We start from the raw sequence: 19,934 nt of genomic DNA, 5'->3' as shown, positions 1-19,934 counted from the left end.
TGATAACCTAATAGCCTAAGGTGTTCTTTAAAGAAAACACTACTTTCTGAAATTGCAAAGAAGTAGCCTCAATTCCTTTGATTGGAGAAAAACATAGGAGCTTGATTAAAGATTCAGAAAGCTCTTGGTGGACTTTGTTGGATTTTCAGCTTTGTTTACTCTAGGCTCAAAGCTTTTTGATGATAGAGAATTCAGGAAGGATACCAACTTTACATAGGAGGAGTAAGTGAAACAAAACGACTTCCCTCTCCCCGACTATGTTCTAAACCAGGGGTCCTCAAACTACGGCCCGTGGGCCACATGCAAATACAAATACTGTATTTGTTCCCGTTTTGTTTTTTTTACTTCAAAATAAGATATGTGCAGTGTGCATAGGAATTTGTTCATAGTTTTTTTTTAAACTATAATCCGGCCCTCCAACGGTCTGAGGGACAGTGAACTGGCCCCTTGTTTAAAAAGTTTGAGGACCCCTGTTCTAAACAAACTGAAAAATAAAACAAAGAATGTGAAGGTCAAAGATACCACCTTCATTTTTTAATTAAATGTATTGGGGTGACATTGGTTAATAAAATTATATAGGTTTCATGTGTACAATTCTATAATATGTCATCTGTCTGTTACATTGTGGTAGTAAAGGGTAAAGGGGGTCAAATATATGGTGACAGAGTGCCGGGGTCCAGCCCCAGCAGGTCCAGGGGTCCCCAAAGGTGTGGACGGAGTCGGCGAAGAAGGAATGACACGGAGACAGCGTTCAGTTGATCAGCAGCCTAGCCAGGATCTCCAGCCAGGATCTCCAGCCAAGTTCTGGTCTGGATCTCCAGAGAGGTTCTGCTTCGGATCTCCAGCCAGGTTCTGTGGCCATGTTCCCTCGCTAGGTTCTCCAGCCAGGTTCTGTCCAGGTTCTCCAGCCAGGTTCAGTCACCAGGTTCTAGTCAGGTTCTCTCGCCAATTTCTGTAGTCAGGTTCAGTCCAGGATCTTTTGCCATGTTCTCTCCAGCGAAGTTCTTCTGTCTGTAGGTTCTGTGTAGGTTCTGTCTTCTTGGTTCTCTTCTAAGTTCTGTGTTCTGAGTTCTGTCTTGTTACATCTGTATTTATACCAGTTGATTCAATCCTATCAATCTCTATTACAAAGGTTAGGGCGTTTCTTATCTCCATTCCAGGGAGTAAAGATTATGTAGCTTAAGCATGATTGTTCATAGTTAAAGTGATTAATTACCCGCCTGGCACTTAGTTGAGGGGTTTTATTCCCTCCCTAACTTCAGGGGAAAATCCCTACCTGGGGATTCAACCTTTCTCGGAGAGGTGACCTTGGTTAAAACACAGCGCCAAGAAGGTGAGCAAACATATTAAGAACCGTATGCTATATATGCCAGGTCCCTTGAAACAGCAAGGATGGACCGGCTCCCGGCAACAGAGGATATTTAACTTTGGGTAGTAATCCAAAAAATAAAAATAAAAAAACTTTACAAAAGGCAAGTTGGAGAATATAGTTTAATATGAGAGCCAAATGGGCCTGCTCACAAAGCCTCCAGAATTAGAGAACACATCTAGATGTAGGCAATGCTAAACCAGGACAGCCCTTTTTCTAAAGGGAGGGGAGAATCTGCTCCTGGGAAAGTCGAAGAGGTGTTGTTCTCCCTGCAGGTAGCTCATTCCCAAAAGAAGGGCAGGATGAGCCTTCCCAGATCTACCAATCACTCCACTTCCCAGAGCAGGGAAAATAGACAAACAGAAAGGTTAGTAATATACTTAGAAAATTTTCTTCCTCAAAGGAATTAGCAGTGGAGATACAATATTCCCCTTTAATATGTGCATTCCTTTATGTCTGAATAAACAGAATAATCCAGAAATGTGAACACTGGAAATGTAGTCAGATGAGAACTTTAATACTTTTGGACATAGGCCATTTTTGTCTCACAAGTACAGGGCTAATGGTAATATTGAGTTTTGACACTAAATGAAAGTCATCCTTCAAGTTTCATTGATGATTAGTAAAAAATCATGAATCTCTCACCTCTCTTTTATATATCTAGAGTCTGACAGGGAACAATCTAAACATACTGAGAGAAACTCGGTATAACTAATGATTAATGTGCAATTTTAAGTAAATGAAAACATCTTTTAATTTAGAACTAAAGCCATGGTATCTAAATTATTGTGATGTGATTTGTTAGCTAATGATTAATTTTATTTTCCAGTGCTATTATTTGCATATATCTGAATTTTAGGTACAATTTTACATATGATGATAGTATAAAAGTTCTAGAGTTTGGGAGTAACACCAGCAAAATGGCAGAATAGGCAGCTCTATCCTGTTCCTCTGTGGAAAGATCAGCAAGTAGGAACTGTACTCTCTTGAGTAAAAGTTGCAAAAGCAGGCCTTCTTGTCTTCTTCCTGACCTTAGGGGAAAAGCTTTCAGCTTTTCACCATTGAGTATTGTTAGTTGGACTTCTTCATATGTAGCTTTTATCATTTTGTAGAAATTTTTTTTCCTCATGTTGGTTTATTGAATATTTTGATCAAGAAGTGGTGTTGAATTTTTTCAAATGCATTTTCTGCATCAACTGAGATGATTGTGAGTTTTCCTCTTCTTTCTATAAATGTGGTATACTATATTGATTGATTTTCATACATTTAACTATCCTTGCATTCCTAGCATAAATCCCACTTAGTCGTGGTGTATAATCCTTTTAATATGCTCTTAAATTCAGATTGCTAGTATATTGTTGAGGATTTTTGCATCAGTAAATACTGGGGGTACTTGTCTGAAGCCTTGTTGGGTCTGTGTCTGTTTTGGTATACTAGTGAGTATTATGCTGGCCTCATAGCATGAGGAAGTCATCCTACCTCTTAAGTGTGTTGCAAGAGTTTGAAAGGATTGCTGTTAATCCTAGCCAGAGCAATTAGGCAAGAAAAAGAAATAAAAGGTATCAAAGTTGGAACATGTGTTCATTTCTCAGGACTATGGTAAAAGGTAACACCAACTGGGTAGCTTAAAACAACAGAAATTTATTCTCTCATAGTTCTGGGGGCTACAAGTCTGAAATCAAGATGTCCCTCTGCGACTCTGGGCGGAATCTCTCATAGGCTGTTCCCATCCTCTGGTGGTAGCCAGCAATCCTTGTCACCCACAAAATGGGAGAGAATATTTGTAAATCATATATCTGATATCAGAATATGACATCAACACACAAAGATCAGTTATATATCTATTTACAACTCCTATAACTCAACAACAGAAAGACAACAAATTTTAAATGGACATATATTTAGACATTTTAGACATTTCTTTGAAGATGATACATAAATGACCAAAAAGCACATGAAAATATACCTAACATTAGGGAAATGCAAACCAAAACCACAGTAAGGTACTACTTCACACCCAAGTATTGGTAAGGATGTGGAGAAATTAGAACCTCCTCCATTCCCTATGCATGGCTGGGGGGAATGTAAAATGATGCAATTTCTGTAGAAATAGTTTAACAGTTTGGCAATTCCTTCAAAATGCACACATAGAATTATCATATGCCAGCAATTTCATTTGTAGGTAAATACCCAAAAAAATGGAAAACAAGAGCTCAAACAGATACTTGTATGCCATTGATCATAGCAGCATTATTAATAGTAGTCAAAGGGTGGAAACAATACAAGTGTCTATCAATAGTTGAATGAATAAACAAAATGTGATATATATATACAGTATACAGTCTGGGACAATAATAGGTTTATAGTTGTGAATATGCAAAACAGAGTTTATTCTCATATTATTAGGTATTAATTATTGCATTGTTTTCCATATGAACAACTGTAAACCTACTTTTGTCACACTGTATTATTCGGCCATAAAGAAGAGTGAAGTCCTGATTTATGCTACAACCTGGATGAACCTGGAAAACATTATTTTAAATAGAAGTAAGCCAAACACAAAGGACAAATATTCTATGATTCCACTTATATAAAATATCTAGAAACTGCAAATTCTTGGGAAGAGAAAGTAAATTAGTGCTACTAGGGATTGGAGGAGGGTGGAATATGAGTTCTGCTTAATGGTTATGCTGCTGGAGGAATTAATGGGCCCGATTTCTCAGACACGAGTGGAAGTGTGTTTCTTGGGGTACCACTGAAATAAGCATTTTCAGAAGCCCCCGTGGAAGACTGAGATGTGATAAAAGGCTTTATTTGTGTGGAGTTTTATTCCTTGAGTTATAAAGTCCTATGTCCCTTAACCCAGTCCTGAAAAAGGTACAGCTGGGAGCCCAGCAGAGCCAAAAGGAGAGCCCATGTTCAGAGCTTTCTTTCATGTTGCAGTTGGGTCCAATTCAGCCTCAGTCCAAATTCAGCCTATCAGTCCATTGTGTGGGTCCCCCTGCCATGAGCCACATGGCCGAGTGCAGGGAGCGTGCCCTCTGCAGCAAGAGTCACAGGGCACAGGCAAGCAGGAGAGGCAAGAGCCAAGAGCCCTGTGTGTGAGAGAGAGGGTACTTCCTTTGTTCAGAAGTTTACATATTCAGGTTTTGCGCCCTTGCAGTGGCCATGCCTATTCTAGCTTCAAGGTGTGACTGACAGACAGGTAGACACCTTCTCACATCACTCAGACCTTACTGGGCATACGTCCAAACTGCCTTTGTCCAGTCCCTTCCCTGTCAATCAGCAGGAACAGACTTGGAGAGTGTTAAATTAGCAAAGCTGTATACATGGCATGCCTATATTATCTAGTCCTCCTTTACTCCTATCCTGTTAAATAATAGCCAGATAATTACAATGCTATCAGGCACAGAGTTTCTTAATGGAAGGATTAATTTTGAAAATAATTAGTGGTCATGGTTGTTTAATGCCACTAACTTGTATACCTAAAAATTGTTAAAATGGCAAATTTTATGTTATATATATTGTACCTCAATGTAAAAAAAAAGTTCTAGGGTTCAATGTGTCCAGGCTACCCAAATTCAGTTATTCTCAGAGTTACAATTCTTGGTCAAATGTAGTAGAAAATCTTTTATTGGAGCTGTTCTGATTAGGTCTCAACTTTTTTCTCTGGGGGTATTTTTTTAAAAGCAAAAACAAACAAACAAAAAAACAGTGATTTCCAAACAAGTAGCAGCTTTTCTTCTAAATTAAAATCAGTGCACTGCAGCTGGCAGCTGGCAGAGTCTGGTTTTGAAAAGACCAAGGAGGCCCCAGTTGAATGCTATGCAAGAAGCAGAGGTGCCAGTTACAAATTATCTTTGCAAATGTTTATGATTTCATGTCAGAGTCATATTTGGACTGGGAATGTTTTGTTTGCACACAGTAGGCACTCCTTGTAATTTTTCTAGTTTTACATCTTCTGTAAAGACCTAATAAAAGAGCTAGACTGAAAATCCAACAAATGACAATATTAAATAAAATAGACCATAACTCAATAAAAGGAAAAGGCTCTCAATGTTGAATTAAACAAGTAGCAAAATATCATTGAACAACTGCAAGAAGGAATGAATAAACCACTTGTCTAGAATATGATGCTATTATAATCACCTATTTGACATGCAAATTAAGACCAGTGTCTTCTGTAATACAAATGTGAAGGAATTACTCTACAATGACCAGATGTGTTGGATATATTGTCTAAAATCGCATAGAAGACAACAAATCTGAGAAATACTGCTTATTCATGTACCTTAATAATTATAATCAAAAGATACATAATGCCATTTTAAGTATGTATTCATTAACTATTTCCTGTAATTACAATTGATTAGCCATTTAGTGCTATTACATGGTTTCTTTACAATTACCACTTCATAAATATTTTATATTTGGCCTAGCTTCCACATCATCCTATCTAATAAAAGAGAAACATGGTAATTGGCGTACGACCGCTACCCTTCCCATTGGCTAATCAGGGAGATATGCAAAGTAACTGCCAGCCAAGATGGCGGCCAGCAGCCAGGCAGCTTGAAACTAACATGAGGCTTGCTTGCTTCAGTGACGGAGGACTCTAACATTCCCCGCCTGCCGCTGCAGGCCTCTGAGCTACAACTCTAAGCAACTATGTAACAAATGTAGAAGCTAAACAAAACCCCAGAAACCTGCTTTAGTCCACCGGGCTCCAGCCAGCAGGATCGCAACATTGTAAGCAAAGGCCAGAAACCTACTTTCAGCAGCGGAGGCCTAAGAGCTGAAGCCAAGCCTCAAAGCTAAAGCTGGCCCAGAATAAAAAAGAAAAGACGGAGCGGTTGGGAGCTTCAGTCACCCCCAGCCTGAAAACAGCCCACAGCCCCTCACCCAGACTGGCCAGGCACCCCAGTGGGGACCCCCACCCTGAAGGATGTGTGACCAGCTGCAAACAGCCAGGACACCCTTCAGGGCAAACCCGCCGGCACCCACCCGTGCACCAGGCCTCTACCCTATATAGTAAAAGGGTAATATGCCTCCCAGCACCGGGATCAGTGGAGCCACGAGGCCTCCCGGCACCAGGATCAGTGTGACAGGGGGCAGCGCCCAAACCCCCTGATCGCCCTGCGGCTCTGTGTGTGACAGGGTGCAGTGCCCCAACCCCTTGATCGGCCCTGCTCTGTGTGTGATGGGGTAGAGCCATAACCTCCCCATCGGCCCTGCCCTGAGTGTGAGTGTGACGGCACCCCAACCCCCTGATCAGCCCTGCTCTGTGGGTGATAGAGGGTGGCGCCCCAACCCCCTGACGGGCCCTGCTCTGTGCATGACAGGGGGCAGCGCCCCAACCCCTTGATTGGCCCTGCTCTGTGCGTGACTGAGGGTGGCATCACAACCTCCCAATTGCCCTGCTCTGTGCATGACAGGGGGCGGCGCCCCAACTCCCCAATCGGCCCTGCTCTGAGCCCGACCAGGGGCTGCATCTAGGGATTGGGCCTGCCCTCTGCCACCCGGGAGCGGGCCTAAGCCAGCAGGTCGTTATCTCCCAAGGGGTCCCAGACTGCGAGAGGGCACAGGCCGGGCTGAGGGACCTCCCTTGCCCCCGAGTGCACAAATTTTTGTGCACCGGGCCTCTAGTATATAATAAAATCCTAATATGCTAAGTGTCTGGTCGTTTGGTTGGCCATTCAACCAATCAAAGTATAATATTCTAATGATATCCTAAGGCCACTCAACTGCTTGCTATGACGTGCACTGGCCACCAGGGAGCAGATACTTCAACTTGTAGGTTAGCTTGCTGTTGGGGTTCTGACAATCAGGACTGAGTGAGAAGGGCTGGACATGCCCTGGAGCCCTCCCGCAGTCCCACCCTGGCTGTCCAATCTCCCCAGCCCTGATTGTGCATCGGTGGGGTCCCTCAGCCTGGCCTGCACCCTCGCAACCTGGGACCTCTCAGGGGATGTTGGAAAGCCAGTTTCAGCCCAGTGGCAGAATTAACGGTTGCTATGATGCACACTGGCCACCAAAGGGAGGACACTCAATGTAGGAGCTGCCCCCTGGTGGTCAGTGCGCTCCCATGGGGAGCGCTGCTCAACCAGAAGCCAGGCTCACGGCTGGCCAGTGCAGCAGCAGTGGCTGGAGCCCCTCCCACCTCCACAGCAGCACTAAGGATATCCGACAGACCTAAGCCCTCAGACAGACATCCCCTGAGGGCTCCTGGACTGCGAAAGGGTACATGCCAGGCTGAGAGACTCCCCACCCCCAAGTGCATGAATTTCATGCACCGGGCCTCTTGTTAAATATAACAGAAAACCTTTAGAATCTGCTATTTCTTATTGAGAGAAAACATTATTTTTCCCCAGGAGAGGGCAAAAAAGGAGGACTACAAAGATTTCAGTTTAACTACCGTCTCATGTAGATTCTTCTCTATGCCATAATTAAATACTATTAAAGAGCACTTGTCAGTTAATCTTTAATTCACATTACCCAACAGGTTAAATCAGTGGTTCTCAACCTGTGGGTCATGACCCCTTTGGCAGTCAAACGACCCTTTCACAGGGCTCTCCTAAGACCATCCTGCATATCAGATATTTACATTACAATTCATAACAGTAGCAACATTACAGTTATGAAGTAGCAACGAAAATAATTTTATGATTGGGTCACAACATGAGGAACTGTATTTAAAGGGCCAGATGGTTGAGAACCACTGGGTTAAATAAAACAGTGAGTTATTAGATAATCAAGCATATTCAGATATTTTGTGAATAACATTATGTCAGCATCAAGAAAAGTCAGATCGTCCCATGCAGGTGAAGTGGAGGCCCAAGTGCTAATGCTCCAAGCGGGGATCAGGTTTGCGCCCATCCTTGCTGCTGCCTGGCCAAATTTAACTTAACAAGGCAAACAGGTATGGACTGCACCTGTTGGTAGGGTTGATGGGAGTAGGAAGACCTCTGTGTCAAAACAAGAGTAAAGCCAATTCAAGCTTTGTGTCACATTTTAAATGGAAAATATGGCAAGGACTCATTCTTGTCTCATTGATTTCTTAAAACTCAAATGAGAAACTGCATCTTTGATTGTTAAACTAGCATTAGGTTCCCTGGATATAGAGGGAAAACAGGCCAGTATTGTATGTACAGAAAACCCCATAAAAGATACTTCTTACAAAACTGAAATGTGCTGAATTAATCTAGCCAGCATCTAAATGTGAGTAAGGCAATATTTTCTTGGCTTGACAAAACACCACCATGAACCCACCTCCTTCCTAGAAGTAAATTATAATGTTTAGCAAGAACGATAACTTAGCACGATGGCATACTTTAATGTGGTATTGGGTTATGTTTTCTCCTCATGGGATCCATCTCTGGAGCCAGTGATAGGTCTCAGACTGAAATAGCCAACAACATGGACCAGAACAGAATGAAACTCCAATTGGTGTTTCTCTACCTTTAGTGAGTCTTTAAGAAAAAACCATAAACATCATATTGCTGTGTTGGTCACAGAAACTCACAAGACTTTAAAAATAATTGCTCTCTATATAAGATTATATTCTGTGGTTATCTGACCACTAAGATTTCTTCCTGCTTGTGCTTGTCTTGTCAGTCCTTTGGGAAGTATTTGGCACAGCTGATTTTACCCTTAAAATGTTATATTCGTGCCCTAACTGGTTTGGCTCAGTGGATAGAGCGTTGGCTTGCGGACTGAAGAGTCCCAGGTTCGATTCCAGTCAAGGGCATGTGCCTTGGTTGCGGGCACATCCCCAGTGGGGGGTGTGCAGAGGGCAGCTGATTGATGTTTCTCTCTCATCGATATTTTGGACTCCCTATCCCTGTCCCTTCCTCTCTGTAAAAAAAAAAAAAAAAAAAATCAATAAAATATATTTTTTAAAAATGTTATATTCATGGCATTATATCAACACTTTTTTGTCATCGAAAGAAATAGTCATCTGAGAACATAAAAGCCAATGGCAAGTAATGTCGTGTGTTATTATTCTTTCCTTCAAAACAAAATGAAGCAACCCTTCCCCTCCCCCCCCCCCCCCGAAAAAAAGAAAAGAACGAAACATATATTTCTGGTTACAATTTGATTCCAAAACCTAGATAAGAGAAAGATTTTGTGGAGATTCTGTGACTAAACAGTGTGAGTGGCTGGTGCTTTCTACACATGGCAAGTAAGGATTAAATTTAAAATATGGCGCCCTAGTCAGTTTGGCTCAGTGGATAGAGCCTCGGCCTGAGGACTGAAGGGGCCTGGGTTCAGTTCCTATCTAGGGCACATGCTCGGGTTGCAGGCTCAATCCCCAGTAGGGGGCATGCAGGAGGCAGCTAATCAATGATTGTTTTTCATCATTGATGTTTCTATCTCTCTCTCCCTCTCCCTTCCTCTCTAAAATCAATAAAAATATATTTTAAAAAAAGTTTTAATATGGCATTGTTTTCAACTGAAAATATTCAGATTTATAATAAGTAAAGCCTGCCTTTGAAGTTATTTTTAAAAATAAGATAATAGTCCAATTGTGTTCCTTTACACTCCTCTAGGGGCCAAGGTAATTTGGTCTTTGGATTTTAGGTTGGAAGTTGTTTGTACAGCAATAATATGAGGCTTCCACCTTCCTGTCCCACCCCATTATTTCCTGAATCCCTTAACCAAGCTAAACCAAGTTTTATGATCTTGTGATGATCACTGATAGCCCTTACCATTGCCGGTCCTTTTTTCTCTCTCTAACCCTGTCTGCTTTCTCCCTTTGCTCAAGCTCTTCCTATAGCCTTTGGTCCTGAGCATCGGAGATGATCATACTCCGGTATGTGCTCACAGGGGACCAAGTGACTCTGAAAACCAATCAAGCGTGTGTGTTGTCTCTACAGTACACTTCCCTGGCTCCAGATAGTATCTACCTAGTTCTTCAGATTAATGTGATATTTTTAAGCCACTTTGTGTGAGATCTTTTACCTGACAGAAAATGTATTAGGCCTCGTTATGATTATACCTTCTGCATTTTGATAAAGAATGAGAAGTGAATCTCCTTTATGAGTTCCAAATATGCAAGGAATTCTTTCTCCCTCTTGTTAGACCTATAATCACTGGCTATGGTTAAACTTGGCTTTCTTCCTGACTTTTTCCTTGTCTTCTTGTCAGCAAATATTTTGGTCTGTGGATTTATGTCAGATTATAAGGAAACAATTTACATATTAATGCAATTTGAGCACACTAGATATCCCATGAGGCTTTACAGTAAAAATTATCCTATATAACGGCATTTGTTAAATGAGGGAGGATAACTTTTAAAAGACCCATGAATTAAAATAAAAGCTGCCCCGTAGGTCCCTATTCACATAGTGTTCAAATGTTATGTGAATAAAAAGCAAGGTAGGAGTTGTAGTAAAGAGGACTTTAAAACACCTAATCCTGACTTTGGTTGTCTGTTTGTTAACACGTTTACTAGATTTATTTTGTGTACAAAGCAGTTTTTAAAAAGACAGAGGGAGCTCATTTCCAATTCCCTGGAAAAACTGCCAAGTCATCATCTGAATCCTGTGGTCTCTGGCACCTATATTCATGACCCATCAGAGGATGAAAGTTATGTTGTTTTATTATATGTTATTCTACACACCACCCTGCCCTCCACAGCCCACCATTTAATTAATTACTCCTTACCGCAGGAATGTTTGTGGCTAAATAAAAACTAACCATAGTTGCCCTCCCACTTGACCCTACAGAGGTTGGAACTTGGCTGTGATCCATCATTGTCGTAACTGTTTTGAATCTGAGTTTTAATTGAATACATTCTTTTCAAAGCACAGTATACTACTGTATGGAATATGACCAGTGGCTTGGATGTAGTATGGGTTTACTGTTCTCTGTTGTCTAGTGTAAACAGAAGTTAAAGAATGATTGTTGCTGAAATTCTAGCCTCAAATATCACAGATCAAAGGAAAATGTCCTGACCCACAATGGTATTAGATGATGGAATTTTATCAGAAGAGGCTTATTCTCTACTGTGAACCAGTGTACTTTTTTTATTAGAACAAATTTTGTCATATCTAAAAATATTTTCTCTTATTTTTTTAAATATGAACTTTAAAAAATTTCCAGGCAGCCTTTCCTGGGAGAACTGTTTGACAGCATAACCTATTGATAAACACTAATCTGTAAGTCTACATGAAGATTCCAATACCTAGACACTAGGTCACAATCAACTAACATAAATTTTAAAATTAAATGAATTAGCATAGAGGAAAATTTTTTTAACCTGGAGTTTATCATGAGTTTTAGAAGGTCTTTGATCTAATTGAAATTATATTTAAGTGTTGTACATATTTGTCTTTTATTGAAAGTGATAATACATCTATAGCTTTCATCTGATTACCAAAAGTATATGTGACCCAGTAAATGGTAAGAGTCACGTATAAATTACTGTTCCATTAAAAACAGTTCACATGAACACTGATTTGTCCCCATTGCAGACAAATCTCCCTCTTAAGTTTGAATCTATATACTTGCAAGGTGTAAATGGCTTTCCTGTTCAAGAATGAATTGGGGGACAAAGAGATGAAAGAAAGAAACTAGTTTATAGTGAGTATTTACGCTGAGTCAAGCATTTAGACATATATCTAATTCAATCCACCCCAAAATGCTTTTAAGTGCACCACTGAAGTGGAGTAATATTGCACATTTAACAGGTGGAGAAACTAAGGCCAAAAAGCTAATAAGTGACTTACCCACAGCTAACCAGTGACAGAACCCTGATCCAAACCCTGTGCTAACCACAAAGTTCCTCCACTTTCCTCCTACCACCCAGGCTGTTTGAGTGAAACAGTGAATTCTCTCACCCTCCTGACTAATGGCAACAAATAATATGAAAATTATTGTTTGTCTTATCACCCTGTTAATTAGGTATGAAATTCTCTCATCCCCTGCACTCACTGTCTTTACTCAAGTCACCGGTATCTCCTGCCTGACTTGCTGCAGCTTTACATTGTCCCTGCCTGCAGTCCCCTTCCCTCCTCCAGCTGTACTCTACAACCAGAGTGAACGTTTTGAAAGTAAATATAATCATTGTCAAAATGCCTCTGTGACTTCCCATTGCCTCCAAAATAAAATTCAAACCCTAATCATGGTTTCTGGGTTCTTTGTGATCCGGACTCGGCTTTGTTTTCCATCCCTCTCTGCTTCCCTCACCCTCTAGATTCCAGCCATAATTAACTACTTGCAGTTTAGTATATGTAGTTCTTGTTTTGTTTTGTACTGCTCTCTCTATTCTTCCCACTTCTGTTCAACTGGGTAACTCCTGTTTGTCTTGAAAAGCTGTTTATATAGTATTTCTTCATGGAACTCTTTCTTAGTTCCTCAAGCCTGGAACTAAGTACCCTTCCCAAGTGCTCATAGAAAACCTTTTACTTACTCGTATAATGTCAGTGGGACCACTATCATATGTAGAGTTTCTCTGTACATTAGTAAAAAACCCATCCTCCCTTTAAGAACAAGAGCACCGTAAGAGCACATGCTTGGAGAGAGGATGGGCTGCATTTCATGCTCCACTTACCCCTTTTCCAGGTTCTCTCATGCAGAGACAATCTGCACAGCCATAATGGTGGTTCTATGTAGCATTTATCAAATGGCATTGTAATTGCCTGTTCACTCATCTGCTTCTCCCACTAAACTCCAGGCTCACGAAGGATGGGGATTATGTTGCATTCATTGTTATACCCCCCAAGCCCTAGCATAGAGCCTTTCAAATAGTAAGCACTCAATAAATATTTGATGGTTTAATAAATGACTAAGTTCATGTATAAACACATGAAAATAGTAGTTTGCTGTCAAATAGCATTTGCAAAAATTGGTAAAAAGAGGAAGACAAAAGAAAAATACACTGAAATCAACTACTAATTTAATTCAAGGCAGCAAACACTGATTGTCTACATGGTGGAAACTGTTATGAGGAAACAGAAATGAAAAGGACATAGTCCTTTGCCCGCAGTAAACTTTTAATGTAATTAATAAGATAAGACATGTATACAACTGATTAAAACTCAAAGCAGAATGTGGCATGTGCTATAAGAAATTTATAAAGTTCTAGAAAATCATTGAGAAGGGGAAAATTTTCCAGTTAAATGAGGGATTCCTAAAGCTTCATAGAGAAGGTGATGACAGACCTAACCTTTGAATTATGGGTAGAATTTCAGTGAGGAAAAGTGTTGGGACAAGGGCCAAAGTGAGCAGGGAGCATTCCAGGCAAAGGAAAGAGCACAGACTGCAGGTAAGGCTGTTTCCAGGAGAGTGGAGAGTCAGGTGATCGATGGCCTTGAATGCTGTGCTGAGGAGTTTACGTTTCACAGTGGGGAGCTATTAAAGGTTTTTAAGAAGAAACATGACACAATCAGCTATATTTTAGAAAGTCACTTGAAAAATTACTTTTAAAGTGTCTTCTCCCCCTTTTACCCTTGATCCCAGTGAAATAGGACTTTTCAAACACCAAAAACTAGAGATCAGTTTAAGAATTTCACTCTCCCTGTATTTCCCGTCTATTTCAATGCATGTTCTTCCTGATTCTACCTTTATGTTGATCTGTCACAAGCTTGCAATTTCCCATTATCTAACTAGTTTCTAAGCTCCCAGTGTTAGCAAACTCCAGTGGCTTCAGGGGAAAGACCTGTATAAGCATAACCAATGGACATGGACACCAGGGGGCTGAGGGCATGGCGGGGGGGGGGGGGGAATGAGGGAATAAGGACATATGTAATACCTTAATCAATAAAGAAAATACTTTTTTTTAAAAAGGGAAGAAGTTAGGTGAGGGTGGGGGAGCTTTTGAGAAGGAAATAAAGTGGGGGTGGGGGGGCAGGAGCTGGTAGGAAATGGAGCATGTTCCCAACAGAGGGTGACCTGCACAACCAAAGGTATAAGGAATGGAGAAAAAAATCATGATCCTGGGTAGGTGGACACGGGACAGATCAAGGAGACATGTGGAAGTCCGTTTTTTGCTAGCCATCTAGAAGACTTCTTGGATCAGTCCTTCAGGTTCATTCAAACTTAGGGTCTCAAACTGTTTATTGCCGTTGCTCCAAAAACATATTACAACTAGTTTATAGGTCCTCTCTGGGACATTGTGTGTGGGATTTCCATAACTAACAAGTTGACAATAATATAAAAAATTATCTAATATAGCCCTGACCAAGTGGCTCAGTTAGTTAAAACATCGTCCCATATACCAAAAGGTTGCAGGTTCTATTCCCAGTCAAGACACATATCTAGGTTGTGGGTTCGATACCTGGTTGGGTTGTGTATGAGAGGCAAGCAATCAATGCTTCTCTCACATCTCTCTCTCTCTCTCTCTCTCTCTCTCTCTCTCTCTCTCTCTCTCTCTTTCTCCACCCCCCCCTTCCTCTCTTTCTAAAAATCAATAAAAACATATCCTTGGGTGAGGATTAAAAAATGTTCAATATAGATTTGAGAATTTTTTTAACTATCATTGGAAACCTACATGAAAAAATAGAAATATTAATCACCTCTCGAGAGGGAGATTGAAAACAGAGGTAGGAGAAATTTACCTCTCACTATATACCCTTTTAGACTGTTTGAATTGTTTACATGTATATTCATTGCCTATCCAAACAAGTTTAAAAGAGAACTAAAGAAACACATTTATTTCATAGCATAAAGAAGTATGTGTCAACATGTGAGTAATTTAATTTCTATTTAAAGCCAAATTAATGTTACCACAGTGACAGCAATAGTATCTTTAGTTTTGTTTTTCACAGCTTAAGAAAAAAATGGGATTGGGCAAATACAAATTTTGTATATTCTCTATAAAACTGGCTTCTTTTTTCCAGTTTGCAGCACATCTTGTGAAGATGAAATATCCAAGAATCTGTATTCTAGATGGTGGCATTAATAAGATCAAGCCAACAGGCCTCCTCACCGTGCCCTCTCCGCAAATATGAAGAACCAGGAGGATGACTGTTGAAAGGACAGAGGGGCGTCAGCTCCCAGCAGCGCAGCTCCTCACGGCCTTACCGCGCGAAGACAGAATGAGGCTTCAGAGGGTTACATTTCCATACAGTGTTGTCATGAGACTTTTTTTTAAATCTCATGACCCAAATGTTCAACTACCCAGCAACAAACTTGACTGTACATGTGTTGTTGAAAGAATTTTCTTAACAGTGAAATCTGATCATGTATTTTTAGCACATTGCGACAATAAGCCAGAATTCAGCTGACAAGGCAGACGTAGCATTATCAAGAAATCTTACTTGCACTAAAAAAGCTGTCTTCCATTGCACTGAACAGACAGCCCTAACAAAGGCATTTAGAAATATGGATTGAATGTGAGCTAAAATCATCGTTCCATGGTAATGAAAAGTGAAAGGCTATTCATAATGCATTCCTTATAAGTAAATGCTACATTTCTAAATCATTTTTGGCCCAGACAAGTTGTGTGTGTGTTTAGAGGAAGAAGAATTTACTCATTGAAAAAAGTAATAATAGTCTTAAAGAAATGTGAAACCATTCAAATTAGATAGAATATTCGTTCAGCTTCTGTAGCAGAGAAACCCCAAATAAGAGTGACTTAAACAAACTAGAACTTTCTTTCCATCTCACTTTGTCAGTCTAGGGACAGTATGTTTTGTCATAATAACTAAGAACTCTGGTGTCTTATTGTTTTACCACCCCCAACACACTGTTTCCATCTCATGGATCAATATGGCTGCTCAGCTCTCACCATCACATCTGCAATTCAGAAGGAAGAAAGGCAGGAAAGAAGTTTGGAGGGGAGAAAGAAGGAAGGAAGAAAAGATGAAAGAGAAGAGAGAATATGCTTCTTCTCTAAGGACAAAAACCAGAAGTTGCACATATTACTTCCCTTACATACCATTGGCCAGAACTTAGATATATGGCCACACCTAGCTATAAGGAAAACTAGGAGTATAGCCTTTGGCTGAGTGGCCATTTACCCAGCTTAAAAGAAAAAACAATCTGATAAAAGGAGATCACATATTGAAGAACATCTAGCAGCCTCTGCCACATTATTCTAAAAATTAAGTACTATACTTCCCTGAATCATAAACATACCACAATTTTGTGTACCATGAAGGAAGAAAAATGCAGCCAAATAAACTGTGACACAGCATCCTATATAATAAAAGCCTAATATGCAAATTGTCCCCTAGACTGGGAGTTCAACCAGAGGTTGGGGCTGGCTGACCAACTGCTGGAAGGGAGGCCTTGGCTGGCAGTGGCAGCAGGCAGCCAGGTGAAGGGAGGCCCCAGCCAGCAGCCAGCAGCTGCTAGGGACCCTAGCCATGCATGAATTTTGTGCACTGGGCCTCTAGTCAATTATAAGATGCATCCCCATTTCAAAAATGTGAAAAATATGCATCTTAGCATTATTGAAATAGAGTATATCTTTGACTATCTTCAATTTTATTTTAACTAAAACATGTTCTTTCATCTTTAACTTATGTTCCTCTGTAATGTTAGGACTACCTAGGAAGAACATTTTAATAAGAGCCTCAATTCAACTTTCTGGGCTATGGTTTTATTGTTGCTGTTTGTGTTGAGTTTTTGTATCTATTTTTTTTTATTGAGATAATTTACATACCATAAAATTCACTTTTTAAAATGTACAATTCAGCGTTTTTTCTTATGTTCACAAAATTGTGTAATCATCAAATTTCAGAACATTTTCATCACCCCAATAAAGAAACCCTGTACCTGTTAGCAATCGTTCCCCCTTAATCCTTTCCAAGGTCTTTGATTTAATTGTATATAGAGTGTGATTGATTTCTAACTAACTTTATTCTTGCATGTGGGTATCAAGTTGTCCCATGGGCCAGTACATTTTGTTTGTTTTTCTCAATTAAATTATAGTAATTCACCAAATATGTTTGGATACATACTATGTGCAAGACACTGACATAACTAATAATTATATTATTCTGAGATACCCTACATTATATAGAAAAAAAAATTGTAAGAATAAACAAGAAAACAAAATTTTGCCACAATTTCTCTAACATCATTTTTGGACTGTCATCTTCCCTGGTTAGAGAAGTATTAAATCCTCCTATCCTTTCCTTCAGTCCTGGATGACTTCTGTGACTTCATGGTCATAATGCAGCACTGGTGACCATTTGGAAAGAGGGTCTGAGTCCTAACTTAGCCTTACTGGGCAAGCAGAGAAGGATGGATGGGTGGGAATTTGGATTAAATAGGTGGTAGGTAGTGGGAGAGGATAAAGACCTAGTGCTGGAGGAGAGTTGTGTGAGAAGATAATAATAGCTAACCTTCATCACAATTTCGCATTTATTCTTTCTTAAAACTTGATACATGCTGAAAAAAATGGAAGGTTACTAAACATTCAAGTTATAAATAACATTTAATGTTCTCAACAGTAAAAAAAGAAATAGCATAAAATCACTGCCAGGTGTACATACAGAGCATGGTATTCAATAACAGATGGTTTCAACAATAATGACCTCAACAACTATTTGTTGAAATAAACTGTATAAACCACAATTGATAGAGGTATTTGTAATTATATTATTGACTTCTACATTATCACTGTCAGCACTGTTTTTTGTTGTTGTTTTCTGGCATCAGCAATCTCTTCCTTCTTCCTGGAATGCCCTTAAGACCTCTACTAACCCCATAGACACACACACACACTGTCTCTCTCTCTTCATAATTCCACATCAGTAACATCTCCTCTAGGCTCTGACTTTCCCATGCTAGCCTAAGAGCCTCCAATCTGCCAAAGTATCTCATTTATCCTTGTAATAATAGACTTATTGCATCATTTTGCAATTATCTGTTCACATTTGGGCCTGATATTAAAATATGAGCTCCTTTAATGTCAGAGACCATAATGTACAACTCTTGTTCTTTTCACCAACCCATTGCACTGGAAATGCTTGATAAATATAAAATTGAATTGAATGGAATCTCCAGCTTAGGGATTTTAGGATCTCTTATGGATAGAAATATGTTAAAACAACCCAGGTAATTTTTTTCAAGTGTCAAACTTACCTGGTACCTGATAAAGAAAAATAAATTAAAACTCAATTCACTGAGTGAAGAAAGGATCTCTAATGTACCACCCAGCTCTAAAATGTTATAATCCTAGACGTTGGAACACATAACTTCCAGCAACAGGGTAGGCTAAGCTAGTGGCATCCCTTTTCCAAAACACAGAAATGCTAGATTAAAAAAGAATATTAAAAATTTTTAAAACTTTACCAAAGTTGAAAAAAATCAGAAATTCCTTGATGTAAGATAAAAAGAGGAACTGACACACTATCAGGCCCATAGGATAGCAGATCTATATAATAAAAGCCTAAGCGACCTTTATGGTGGAACAACTGGAATGACCTGTTACTATGATGGGCACTGACCACCAGGAGGCAGATGCTTAGCGCAGGAGCTGCCTGCTGGTGGTCAGTGCGCTCCCACAGGGGAAGCACCACTCAACCAGAAGCCCAGCTCATGGCTGGCAAGTGCAGCAGCAGTGGTGGGAGCCTCTCCCGCCTCCGCAGCAGCACTAAGCGGTAAGTAGCGAAGGGTCCCGGACTGGGAGAGGGTGCCGGCCAGGCTGAGGGAATCCCCCTCATCCCCCCCACTCAGTGTAGGAATTTCATGCACCCGGCTTCTAGTCTAAACTAATAAAAGAGAAACATGAAATTGACCGTACCTTCACTAACTCCAAAGCCACACCCACCAGCCAATCAGAGCGACTATATGCAGATTAACCCAACCAAGATGGCAGCCGGCAGCCACGGAGCTGGAGCAAGCAGGAGGCTTGGTTGCCCCGGCAATGGAGGAAGCCAAGCTTTCTGCCTGCCCTGGCCGGCTGTGGCCTCTGCTAAAGGCGACAAAGTTTCAATTATAGAAGATAAATAAATCCCAGATACCTGCTTCCAGCCAGCCTCCACTGGGAGCTTGAGGCCGTGGCCAGCCTGTAAACAGCCATCTGCCCCTCACCCAGGCTGGCCAGGCACCCCAGCAGGACCCCCCACCCTGAAGGGACTGTGGCCAGCCTGAAAACGGCCTTCAGCCCCTCACCCAGGCTGGCCAGGCACCCCAGTGGGACCCCCCCCACCCTGATCTGGGACACTCTTCAGGGCAAACCAGCCAGCCCCCACTCATGCACCAGGCATATAATAAAAGGATAACATGCAAACTGACCCTAACAGCAGAATGACTGGGAATGCCTGGTCACTATGACACACACTGACCACCAGGGGTCAGACGCTCAATGCAGGAGCTGCCCCCTGGTGGTCAGTGAGCTCCCACAGGGGGATCTCTGCTCAGCCACAAGCCAGGCTGACGGCTGCCAACACAGCAGTGATGGCGGGAGCCTCTCCCACCTCCTCAGCAGCGCTAAGGATGTCCAACTGCAGTTTAGGCCTGCTCCCTGCTGGCAAGTGGACATCCCCCGAAGGGCTGCTGGGCTGCCAGAGGGATGTCTGACTGCCAGCCTAGGCCCGATTCTCCAGGGAGCGGGCCTAAGCCAGCAGGCGGACAACCCCCGAGGGGTCCCAGACTGCGGGAGGGCACAGGC

The 19,934-nt window shown here is 41.1% G+C and overlaps 1 protein-coding gene across 1 annotated transcript in view; it reads left to right on the top strand.

Annotated features, from left to right (window-relative positions):
- The window catches only part of TBCK (TBC1 domain containing kinase), a 175,633-nt gene extending 158,538 nt beyond the window's left edge, over positions 1 to 17,095 (top strand). Inside the window, exon 26 of the mRNA XM_059661769.1 lies at positions 15,208 to 17,095. Within this exon, the coding sequence (XP_059517752.1) occupies positions 15,208 to 15,318 (111 nt within the window). The 3' untranslated portion in view covers positions 15,319 to 17,095. The remainder of the gene's footprint in view (positions 1 to 15,207) is intronic.
- The last annotated feature ends 2,839 nt before the right edge of the window (positions 17,096 to 19,934 follow it).

Source organism: Myotis daubentonii, chromosome 1 (genome assembly GCF_963259705.1).
Source record: "Myotis daubentonii chromosome 1, mMyoDau2.1, whole genome shotgun sequence".
NCBI classification, from domain to species: domain Eukaryota; kingdom Metazoa; phylum Chordata; class Mammalia; order Chiroptera; family Vespertilionidae; genus Myotis; species Myotis daubentonii.
Note: the sequence above shows the minus strand (reverse complement) of the source record. Positions and strands in the feature narration are given on the sequence as shown.